Source organism: Artemia franciscana, chromosome 5 (assembly GCF_032884065.1).
Source record: "Artemia franciscana chromosome 5, ASM3288406v1, whole genome shotgun sequence".
NCBI lineage: Eukaryota > Metazoa > Arthropoda > Branchiopoda > Anostraca > Artemiidae > Artemia > Artemia franciscana.
The window spans coordinates 16,258,365-16,270,881 of record NC_088867.1 but is presented as its reverse complement, the minus strand read 5'-3'; the positions used below and the strand labels follow the sequence as shown (position 1 = coordinate 16,270,881).

The 12,517-nt window shown below is 35.7% G+C and overlaps 1 protein-coding gene across 5 annotated transcripts in view; it reads right to left on the bottom strand.

Annotated features, from left to right (window-relative positions):
• Positions 1–4,192: 4,192 nt before the first annotated feature.
• Positions 4,193–12,517, bottom strand: part of LOC136027023 (ras-like GTP-binding protein Rho1) — a 48,730-nt gene continuing 40,405 nt past the window's right edge. For all 5 annotated transcript variants that reach the window (XM_065703933.1, XM_065703934.1, XM_065703938.1 and 2 more), the window contains exon 5: positions 4,193–4,658. In XM_065703933.1, the coding sequence (XP_065560005.1) occupies positions 4,620–4,658 (39 nt within the window). In that variant the 3' untranslated portion in view covers positions 4,193–4,619. The remainder of the gene's footprint in view (positions 4,659–12,517) is intronic.

Sequence of the window (12,517 nt, the reverse complement as noted above, 5' to 3'; positions counted from 1 at the left end):
CGTTCTAAGCTTCTAATATATTTTCGGGTTTTCAAAATTTTTTTCATTGTTTCCTATAAAAAATTTTGCAACATGCAGACTTTTCACTGCCGGAGCTAATCTTTCCTCGCTCTAAACATAGATCAACTTTATACCACAGACTGCCCCTGCTATGGTTAAACTTTATGCCACATATCATCCAGGCTAGCCCTTAATTCACTCTTGTGCGTTTTCAAGTAAAAGCGTACCTTTTAGGTTCAGGGCGATCCGTCAAATTTCATCCGTTTGTTTGCTGTAAGATAATGGTTCAACGGCAACGGAGAAATATTTCTACTGAGATCAGAGGCACAGCTAGGAGGGGTGCATCTGAAATTTAGCTTGTGTCAGCATTTGTCGGCACACTGGACGGTTTTGTTGGCACATTATTTATATCCCACCCCACAAATATCAAAGCCCAAGCTGCGCTCCTGACTGAGCCACTGAAAACACATGATCCCTTGTGCTGGGTGGTCGCCTTTGAATTATTTCTCTTTTTTTTATTCGGTATATGATGACTTATACTTACTTACGACACGTCTGCCTGTCTATGGATTATTCTTTGCGGTTGATTGTGTATGGTTAAGCTGTTTGACCTATGTAATTGGATGGATAAGTAAGGTTAAGGCCTCGTTCAAGTACTGATCTATTTAAATTACTAAGTAGGTAAACAGTCTTCCTTTCTCCGTCTCTTTTTTTCATGTTGTGGATTTGTTTCTGTGTTTGCGTTGTTGCACAGGTGATTTCTTTTTTTTTAATATATGAAAAGAACATGAGGGTCATTAAAAAAAAAATCTTAAAAGACCTAAGGGAAACATTTCCAGGGAAATACACGTCGAAGACAAAAATTATATCATTAACTATGTATAGCTGGGCTTATACAAGCTATCCCATAATATATTTTTTTGCCTTCTCGAACTTGATTTAGCCTATTCCTATACCCATGCGTCATACAAGTTTTTGTGCTTAAATCAACTGTTTCTGTGTAAACATTTTTGCAATTTTTCTCCATCCGTTATCGGTGAGCCGCATTGCGCTAAAAAAAAATCGCATGAGGGGGACGAAGGGCAAGGAGATTAGCAACTCTACGTATTGCTTGTACAGAAATGAATATAATGTCATAAAATTTGCGCTGTGCAAGATTACTAATTTAACATGGTAGATGCCATTAAAGAATCAAATCTTTTAAACGCTATCTATCAAGTATAGAGAACAAGCAGTGGAGAAAATTAACCAAACATTTATTAGTTTTTTAATGTACCGAAAGTTTTGTATTTTTTACGCTTGGGCGTTCTGGATGCCGCTGTCCAGGGTCGCCAATTTTCGACGTCTCAAAAGATTACAAATCAAGACCAGAAAAAAGGGATTTTTGCTATAAAAAAAAAGGTGCAAGTCGAAAATTTGCACCCGCGCAGCCCCTCTCACTGTTCTGATCACTTTTACGTTATTTAGAAATAATTATAAGCTGTCCCCCGATCATTAGAAAAACTGTCCTTAAATTTTTCAAATGTATTTAAAATGAAGTCAGGGAGGATTTCTACTTAAATGAACCTCTAAATAGTGAGTTAGACAATAATTCTTGTTCCTTTTATAGCTAAAAGTAAAACTCTGCTAGAAAATTCCATGCGTTAATTTTGATCGCTTGGACATTTAATTGAACCATAGTTGACTTCTTAAAACATTTAGATAGTTTAGTCTCCAGTTTGTCCAAATGTTTTAAAAGAAATATTAACACCCCAAGTAACTATTCATGACAGTTGTCAAATATGATCTGAAGCATGAACTATAGCTAACTTAACTGTAGTTAAGTGGCAAAGACATCCTTAGTCCCACAAAATAATTCTTCTTCTTTCTCTACTGGATTTTCTCCTTCTTTCCTTTTCTTGTAAATTTCTTTCCAATTATTATAGAAAATTAGTGGTTTTCTGGGTACATTCTCAGGAAGTGGACAGCTGCTTTTTCGGCGAATTGACTGCTTTAAGTACAGAATTTTATCACTTTGAGAATAGACTTTTAAAAGATTTGTTTAGGTCGTTGCTTCTCCGTCACCTTACTCTATTCTCATTTTTACATTTCCAAGAAGAAGGGTTGTGCCAAACAGCTTTTGACTTCTTTTATTAAATTTGAATCCCAACTTGTTAATTTGACTTTGATTTAATTTACTTCTTTTTAAATGGTTGGAAATACTGGAAAGACGACTGTAAGGCAAGACAGAGATCATACCGGCTGGCAGTTGCGACTTTTGCACTCAAATAATTAGATTTGAAGTTTTGCATTTTGCTAGAGCTTTTTCTATCATCATTTCGTAAAAGAGTGATCTTAGCCAAAAATTGCTAAGAGTTCAATTCTCGTCCGTCGAGGGAAAGAATGCAATGAGTCAAAACTACAATAGTGTACAACTTGGCAACCCTGCTCTGACTAATCAGAATGAAATTTGCGATAAGAAAAATATTCTCCAGGTATTTGGAGCTTTTCTGGGGTACTTTTGTATTTCTCTTTCCTTTTTTTCTGTCTTTGGTGAATTCTGTAAGTTTCCTAATTTAAAAAATAGCTAATTCTATCTGTAATAAGTTGATATGTCAGCTTAATTAATATAATAGCAAACTAGGCAAATAGAACAAGTCGACAGATTTTGGCCTTTTATTTTTCAGTATTTCAGGTTTACAAAAACAACCGTTTAGGAATATTTGTAATTTTCATTTTGACAGATTTGCAGGCTGGACACGCGCATAACGTCATTTTTGCCTGAAACCAGCTCTTAACAGAGCACCCAAAATGGGAATTCCGTTTTTGGATTCTCCCAATTTCTAACATATTCTACTGAATACACTTTAGCTTTATATTTTTCTCAGAGAAAAGTAGATGTAATTAGTAAAATACCTTTATTTGACAACATTGACAAAATTGTTCTGAGAAGTACTGTTTTCATTTTTTTAAACATAAACGCATAGGTACTTTCACATCTTTTTATGATCAATCTTCAAAATTAGCATTGAGAAATAAGATACATCGCCGTTTTACTGTGGTTGCAACCAGGGTTGGGGAGTAGGTTAGAAAAACAAAGAGTAAGAGGAGTTAAAAGGAGCAGCACTAAATACTAAATGTCTCCGTTTCTGAGCCCATTTCTTAAACGAAGAAGTATATTGATAACTATATTAAAATTAAACATAATAAATATATTATTTACACATTTATGCATTTGATAAAATAAATATGTATAGTGAGAAATAAATGCTAAAACATGAGCTTTTGCTTACTGTTCTTTCACACTAGAAAAAATAAAACTTCAGGAGCGACTTTTGTGTGTAGCATAGGCACTAAGTACACTCGCACTCTAGTTAGAACTTTACCTTATGCAAGTTTGTGTTACCTTGGGCCCCGCTGATGTGGTTTCACGCAAAAACGTCTTTTTGGCTTTTGCGCGATCCGTCAAATTTCCCACATTTTTTCCTGCATGTTTATAAATCACAACGATTCAACGGCTGCGTTGAAATATTTCTAATGAGCCGTTGAAAATCGCATCCGTTATTCTGAATCAAAAGCTTTGTAGAACCATAATTTGCTAGCAACTGAAAAACTAATCATATTTATCAAAAGTTTTCCATTAAAATTTGACAAACAACATGAAGGTCGTGTTCTTTTGATACACGAGGCCTGGGGGAGTATTTCAAGAGAAATTATCATAGAAGATAAGAATTAAATTATATTTTTCATTTGGCATAACTGACCTAAGCTAATACGGATTGGCTCTTTGAATGTTTTTTTTTGGCTTCTAAAATTTGATTTAACCAATTCCTATGCACTTGCTTTTTAAACATTTCATATTTTTTTTGGCGTTTCAACGACTGGAGTGAACAGTTTCTGAGTGAATATTCTAACGATTTTCGATATCTGCTAACCGTGAGCCGTTTTCCTTAAGAAAAAAAAGAGAAAAAAAGGGAAACGTTCAACACACCCGCAATAAAATGGAATTTCTGAACGATCAGTCGATCTGACAGGACCGCTTGAATCCCCATCTCAATGCCTCGTTTTTAATTTTTGAATAATTTCCTTATAGTGATTGTGAAGATTTTACCTCCTATTTCCAATAATAATGATGAGGCAATGTGGAACGTACTATAAACACTTAAAAAATTATCTTTGCCTGGTTCTTCATTGCTCCATAATTAGAAATCACTTTCTAATTTTACAAGACAATACATTTATTCTGAATCATTATAAAAGCTTTTAAGGCCAACAAAATAAGAAAAATAAATCAGCATTTAGGTTAGCCACATACTAAAGAAAGAATAATAAAAAAGAAGACAAAACAAATTACATAACAGTGTTGTTTCTATGTTAAATCGATTCTACGAATACCCGATAAAAAAAAAACCAACAAACTAATCCAATACTTTCAACTTTAGAATTCTTCTCTATGAAAAAATTCTCACAAATAATTCTGTGTCTATTTTTCTTTTTTATTGTCAAGGTGGAAGGAATAAGAACATTTGTAAATACATTAAAAGAAAAAGAAAAAATTCGCTAAGATAACAAAAACGGCAGGCTCTACTCAGCAGCCCCTCGCCTCCTGTGCAAAGTTAGGCGTCGACTTCAAATCTGACTTATATAAGTTCACATTTACCCTTCTTCTTCTTTTTAACCTGAAAATGAAAACAGAAATCAACAAGGACTGGTGTGATTCTTTTTGTTTGGATTGTTATGCAGACGCTTTAGGACGATTTCATCATTGGAATCAAATTCCAACTTGTTTCCAACCTTTAGCGAAAACTAACCTGTATATATCGCATGGAATGTTTTTTTTTTTTAGCCTCTGATTGGCTATGAGGGGAATACGCGTGAAAAAAATACTATACAAATAAATGTACAATCAAAGTCTTTATGATTATCGCATTTGGAATATGTGTGAGCAAGCTTTGTAATACCCTATTTATTTAAGAATTAACGACGCTTCTTGACTACTAAGGTCCCTGCGTCGGCCCTGAAGTGCATTCCTGCAGCGTGATTCGATCTCTGGGTCCCGTATTACCAAGCTAAGGTCAAATCCACTGCACCACCACAGGACAAAAAATTTTATTTACAGATTTACATTGTAATACCCTATTTATAGTATCCAATTGTTTAGAATGAGTTGCGAGGGCTTCTTTGAGCTTCTCGTCAGTTTGCTAACAGTGCTACCAAGCCCCTTTTTCAACCCACTTTCAGTCCCAGAAACATCATAACCATATAAAGAAGCTATGTTCTTACCTAAAAATATTTTTGTATTATGCCTTTTGTGCTCAAGCTTCTACTTTTTTAAATTACTTGTCTTCTTCTTTTTTTTTCTTGTGTTTCCTTTGGATTTACGCTAGTTTTATTTTCGTATTTCGTTCTTCTTATTTCTCCTTTTGAGCCAAAACGGCACTAAATGATGTGTGTATTATTGTATGTGTTACGCTATAATTGGTGGGTATAATGGCCTCATGTGTGTTAGACTAGATGATATTTTACTTTTCAAAGAGGCTATAACAAGCTTTGAGAGGGCCGATTTCGCTTTATGCGTCAAGAGAAACTATCAAAATGATTTATTTATTTTTAATATTAACAAATTACTTCAACATAGAAGATGAAATCAAATGCAATGCAAAATTAGTAGGTATTGGGAAATACAAAACGATGCACTGGAATCTCCCAAGCAAACCAAAAATTCAAACAAACTTTGAACCACTTTAAGTTAGGGACCCTAACCATTGTTAGGGACCAAGCAGTGCACTGCTTGAAGAGTTAATGCAGCCAGGAACGAAAATTACTGCAATTTTTAGTGTGAACAGGAACCGTCAAAAACCCATCTTCGATCATTAGCGGCAACATTTTATGAAGAAGATATTACAAAGCTTTTTCACAGATATGACAAATGGTTTAACAATCAAGTTGATTACCTAGAAAAACAACCCTGAATGTACATTATTTTGACAATAAAATTACTTTTTAATGTTCACCTGTTTTTCCTTCATAGCCAGTCAGGGTAAGAAAAGAACTCATACTTATAGAAATACAAAACGTGACAGAGGCCAAATACTGCAAATTTTCACAACCATTTTGATCATGATGACCAGTTCTCCCTCAAGAACTGGTTTAAATACTGACATGATATGAAAGCTATAGAACTGATTCTGCAATAGATCAATAAATTAATCTAAAAATGAACAAAATAAAATGAATCACCAAGCCAAATTAAACACGAACATTTAATCAAATACTTGATTAAATAATTTGAAGATAATCCTATCCTCAAATAATTTGATCAAATAGTTTGATAAATAAAACAATGCCATAGAGAAGTTAATTCAGATGGAATATTTAAGATGCAAAGTTCGAATTTACTTCACCCACTCAATAGTAAAACGACCAAACAAACAAATATTTCAGGATCTTTGAGATAAAGCTACAGGCAAATTATTATTCTCTCGTTCAGGTACGCGTGTGGACAAACATTCTAGTGAATGATAAATAACTGTTTTTTGAGTAATCATCATTTTCTTTTTGAACAATGGCTATTATTTATACCCCTATATTACAGGGTATGTAGTATTTTGAAGTGGTATATTTTGTTTGATTATTGTTTATGTTGAAACATTACCATGAATTAAATAAAAAAAGACATTTTTTTCAATAGCAAGTAATTATCGTCAATAGAACTTACTCATTAAAATCAAATTTAATTGAATACAAACTATTTCAAAACTCGGCCGCCCTGGCCGAGTGGGTTGGTGCGCTGGATTCGGGATCCCTTGTCTGAGAGGACGCAGGTTCGAATCCCAGTGTAACCAATTCTTCGGTTTGGGACGGGGGTCAGTGGTGTGACTCTGTAAGCTTAGCCAGAGTCGACCCAGCTCTAAATGGGTACCTGGAGAAATCTGGGGAAGGTAATCAGGAAGGTTGTGCGAAAGCACAGGATGGCTGGCACCCAACCCCCCATTGCACTTCCTGGCTGAAGGGCCAAGAAATGGAGATCAGCACCACCGGTACGGACTGTAAAGTCTAATGCCGTATCCTTTACCTTTTTTACCTTTTTTATTTCAAAACATTACAAGTTATTAAAAACAAAATCAGTACAGAATCTTTGGGATAAAACAGAAGACTTTAATAGGGAAATTGTGCACCTACGTTCGGGGAAATCTATGAGTAGATTCATGGTAAATAACAGACTGAATATGATATTGTTGCAACGCTTAGCCCTTCATTTTAACATTCTAGTGGTGCTCTCGCTTAGATAAAGATTAAGTATACTCCTAATCTTAGATGTTCTCAAATCATTTGGAGTCAACTCAGATGGAATGTGCAGAATGGAATTTGGTTCGCTCGCATATGGGTAAAACAAACAAACAAGATTACTGCAGTCTATGAGATACAACTTTGGAATCCAGCATGGAAATTAGGCATTTGCATTGGATACCTTCACAAGTAGAGATTCACGATAGATCAGACTGTATACCATTATCCCTTCTAATACTCTAGGACTACTCTTCATTCGGGTACGAGCCGTTTTTTTTCCAAAGCGCGTTTTTAAATTTTCGGTATTTATGAGCTAAGGTTCGTTCTTTACTAAGTTGCCCCTAGGAGGACAACCATGATGTCATAACCGGAAGTTAATTCAGACGAAGTATAATATTTAGGATTCAAACTTGAATTTTACTCAACCATTCAAGAGTTGAAAAAACAAACTAAACTGAAACAGAATCTTTGAGATATAAGTTTAGACGTTATTATGGAAATTAGGCACCTGAGATCCGGACCTCAACAAGTAGAGATTCACGACAAACGATTTTCATGGCAAATAGCAGACTATATACCGTTATTTGTTCAAACAGTCTAGTAATTCTTCACTTAGATATGATGTCATAATCGGAAGCTAATTCTGACGGAATGTCTAGGATACAAAGTTCAAATTTTGCTCGCCCAGTCAAGAGTTAAACAAACAAGTCCTGTGGTGGCACAGTGGGTTTGACCTAAGCTACGTAATACGTGCACACAGAAATGGGTATATAAGAAGCGTTGGATGATTTCTCTCCAACTATGCATTGCACTCCTAGCCGAAGACTGGGAGTCAGGATATCGGCACCACCGCTAGTAGATTCATGCCAAATGATAGACTGGATATGGGAGTGATGCAATACCAAATTCCCCATTCTAGTGATACTCTTCACCTAAATATGATCTCATAATCTGAAACTAATTCTGAAGTATATCCCTAATGTTTGATATTCTCGAATAATCCTGAGGTAATTCAGACAGAATGTCTAGGATGCAATGTGATTCGCCCACTTAAGAATAAAACGAACAAACAAAATTGATATATAATCTTTGAGAAAAAACTTTAGACTTCACAGTAGAAATTAAGCAGCTGCGTTCGGGACCTCACCAACGAGACTATCGATAAATTATTTTCACGACAAATAACAGATATGGGTATCATATTGATACCATGTCTAATTGCCCGCTTTAAAGTTTCAATGATACCTTTCACTTGGATATGAAGACTATTACGATTCAGAAATGAAAATGAACAAAGGAGAACAAATATTTGATAAAATTGCTAGAGTGCGATTAGAGAGTATATTCCAAAATATTCGAAAAACCAACGGTTTTGGATTCGATCCGAATGTTCATGAATCAATTCAGAAAATGAATTGCTTTACCCGTTTCAAAATTAACGATATTCTGGAAATTAATTAAGCTTTGAACTCAGACAAAACATTTGGATGGTCAGATAATTAATAAGCTGAACTGAAATTAACAATGTGGCCTGCTTTCAACGATATACTGGAAATTACTTAGTTTTGGATCCGGACAAAACATTTTGATGTCCAGATAGTTAATGAGCCACACTGAAGTTGGTCAAAATGCTATTTTTTAGAGTAAGTCAGGTTTATAATTTTAGTCAATAACTGGTAGCTATAAAAAAACCTTGAAAAGCAAATAAAGCACACATGTCAAATTCTTCTTCGTCTACCTAGAATGATTGACATCGAACTGACTCACAATTTCTTTCTTTTCATGTTCTATCATTTTGTGCTTCTAGCTTGTATGTTTTTACGGGACCCAATAACACCACGCATACTACCACTACAACTAATAGCTTACGGCAGCACCAAGCCACCTGAGGGTAACACAGCTACGCGCGCTCCTCCTCCATCCCAACCTATTCAAAGCCCCCCCCCCTCTTTACACCCTCCCAGGAAGTTTCCATTTCCCTTAAATCTTTTTTTACGACCTCCTCCCACCTCAACAGCGGACAACCAGCTTTCCGTTAAGCCCTTGACGAATGTCCGAAAAGGATAATCTTTGGCAATCTGTCATCCTTCATCCGAATGCATCTGATTAATACCCAAATAGCGCATACAAAAGGCACCAAGACACAACTACAAATATTGCAAGTCTAGGGTGGTATGATAAATCAACTGCGTCAAAGCTTGGTGATGAAAACAAAATAAAGGTTCAAAGCTTTAGCGAACCTTGACTAAATAGATTGATTAATACAATGTTTGAATTCTCACAAGATTATGATATTCCAATGCGATAACAAGAGCCTCCAGCGCCTTTCCAATAGATACTCCTGACAACATAATAGCCCTCTAGGTTTTGAATTTTATGTTGTTCAAAATAGAAGAAAAAAGGGTGAAAATCCTACGTGACAGAAACTAAACATTTGTGGAAACGATATTTTTGACCTTACCAGATTCGCTCACTGGCATAATATAACATTTAAATACACTATACATGACACATAAAAGAGCTATGAAATTGCTGATAAGACCTAATAGTAACAGTTGGAATGACGACCTTACTTCACTACTAAGATCCCTGTGCCGGCCCTGCAGTATGCATCTACAACAAGATTCGATCATTGTGTCCCGTATTACCAAGCCATGGTCAAACCCAATGCGCTACTACAGGACTGATAAGAACTAAAATCACGTATTTTACCAGCTTTAAATTTTTTGCTAATTTAAGCACGACAAAAGCAATCCATTTCAAAAACTCTTATTGCTTTGACAACCCTCGAGCTTTCTGCCAATACTGAATAAACAGTCTTGAAACCTATCTTATACTAACCAAACTCAAATTAATACCGGGTTACACAATTAGGCAGATAAAGCTGTTTCAACAATAATTCGATTCAAGCTTATTGAAATAACCCTAGGATAGAACAATTTGCATAAAGTCACACTTCTTTAAATTGAATGTGTCATATAAAAGAAATACACTTTCGAGTTGATGGATATGGAAGCAGCAAAAATTAAGCTAGCTTAAACTAAATTCATTAATCTAGTTTAAGGAGTTTTTACGCCGTCCAACTGTTTGCTAAGAATGTTAGCTAGGACGGCGGCATCACAATTGATAGCTAACAGAAATAGATTATCCAACAATTTTCTCAAACAAGCATTGGATTTGTTAAAGATATTCTCTAACGATGTTGGCAAACAGTTTTTTATTGGATGGCGGAAATACCACTGTTGGGAAAATTTTTAGCTAACAGATTTTTGTTTCGACGGCGGAAAACCCCCTTTAAGTTCATTTTAAAGCATTGTCGCCATTGTTCAGCTACCTATCGATGTGACTTACAAGTTTTACAATTTCTGAATCCTTTCTCAATTGCTCTTGAGAAGAATATAGGTATCGACTATAGCTTAAATTTACCGTTCCATAGACATTAATCTTACAGAAATTAGCAACTATACCAGGAAATTCACAAATCAAAGGTCACGAAACTATGTCATCCGTAGAAACATTAATTTAATAGCCATTTAAACATCAAAATGCTTTCCTTGGCATAAATGTTACGCTCTCAAATAGCATGTCGCAATTCCTAAGTTGTTTTATTATGAACTATAATCTTTGTGTTTTAGGACTCTGAGATCTAAACGCTATTTTCTTTTTAGCTTCAAGGTAGTTATTCCGCATTGGAGTTAGAAAAAGGAAATTCAAATTTTTTTTTCAATAAAAGTTTTCTGGTTCAATAGGTTTTTCCAAGTCTGTTCGGTACCAAAACAATTAGAAAAACAATTTGTGAAGTTGCTGATGGTGTCTTAAGGAAGAAAGTTAAGACTGCAGCTACGAATATTAGTGAAAAAGCTTTATGTTTTATAGAGGGGAGAAGGGTTTGTACAAGAATTATCTGAGTAATAGATCACATGAAGACAAAGGAATGTAAAGAAAGTAGAGAAAGCATTAAAATATGATCTAAGGAGGTGTGAAGTGGAGGCCATAGATAAAATTGCCAAGGATCTGAAAGATGCAGCTAGACGGCACAATAGAAAAATATTGTACTGGCATGTTAACAAATTGAGAGGGAGTAGTCAATCCAGACTTGTCCCAGTTAAAGGTAGGAACGGGGCCACAATTAGTGATGAGGGAAGAGTTAAAGAGAGACGGGCAGAACATTTAGAGAATGTGTTAAACTGAGATACAGTAAAAGGAAAAGATATAGAGGAAAATGATGATGATTATGCTCATGATTGAATGATGATGATTATGCTTAGATTAAGCTGATGATTTATGCATATTCGATGAAAGTGTGAGCAAAATGAATGAACTTTTAGAAGTTTTGCGAGCTCAGGGTGCTAGAATAGGTTTGAAAATTAATGCTAAGAAGACTATGTCACTAAGGGTAGGAAGAAGTGAAGACGAAAAGGTGACGTTGGGTAACGAAAAGATTGATCAGGTGGGCAGCTTCATTTGCCTTGGCTGTATTATTACTAAAAAAAGGTGGGAGCAGTGAAGGCGTTAAAAGTAGAATAGCCAAGACTCAGGGTGTTTTTTCACAATCAAAAAAAAGTTTAGAAGAATAGGAAGATAAGTCTGCGAACAAAGATTAGAATACTGGAAGGTACGATGATGACAGTGGTCAGATATGGCTCTGAAGCATGGGCACTCCGAAAAGAGTATGAAGATTTACTAGATGTTTTCCAGAGAAATTGCCTACGGATTGTTCTGGGTACCCGGCTTACTGATCGTATTTCAAACAATAGGCTGTATAAAAAGTCTAGTTCAATTCCTCTTTCTTAGGCTATAATGAAAGAAAGGCTGAGATGGTTAGGGCTCGTTCTGGGGATGAAGGATGACAGATTGCCGAAGAGTGTCCTTTTCGGCCAACCGTCTAGGGCTAAACGGAAAGCAGGGCATCCTCGTCTGGGGTGGGAGGATGTCATAAAGAAAGACTCAAAGGGAATGGAAACTTCTTAGGAGGGTGCAAAGAGGGAGGTTCTGAATAGATTGGCATGGAGGAGGAGCGAGCGTAGCTGTGTTGGCCTCAGGCGGCTTGGTGCTGCGGTGAGTTGTTAGTAGCAGTGTTCGGTGCCAAAAATGTGTTAATACAAATTGGACGAACCTCGTTTTCAACTCGATATTTCAATATTTTATAGCTTCTATTTTAAGCAAAAAATATTTTGGCTGTCTCTAGGGAATTGTCGTTTAGTATAAACTGTGGAAGTGGCGTAAGAGGTAGCAGTTCTGCTTTCAA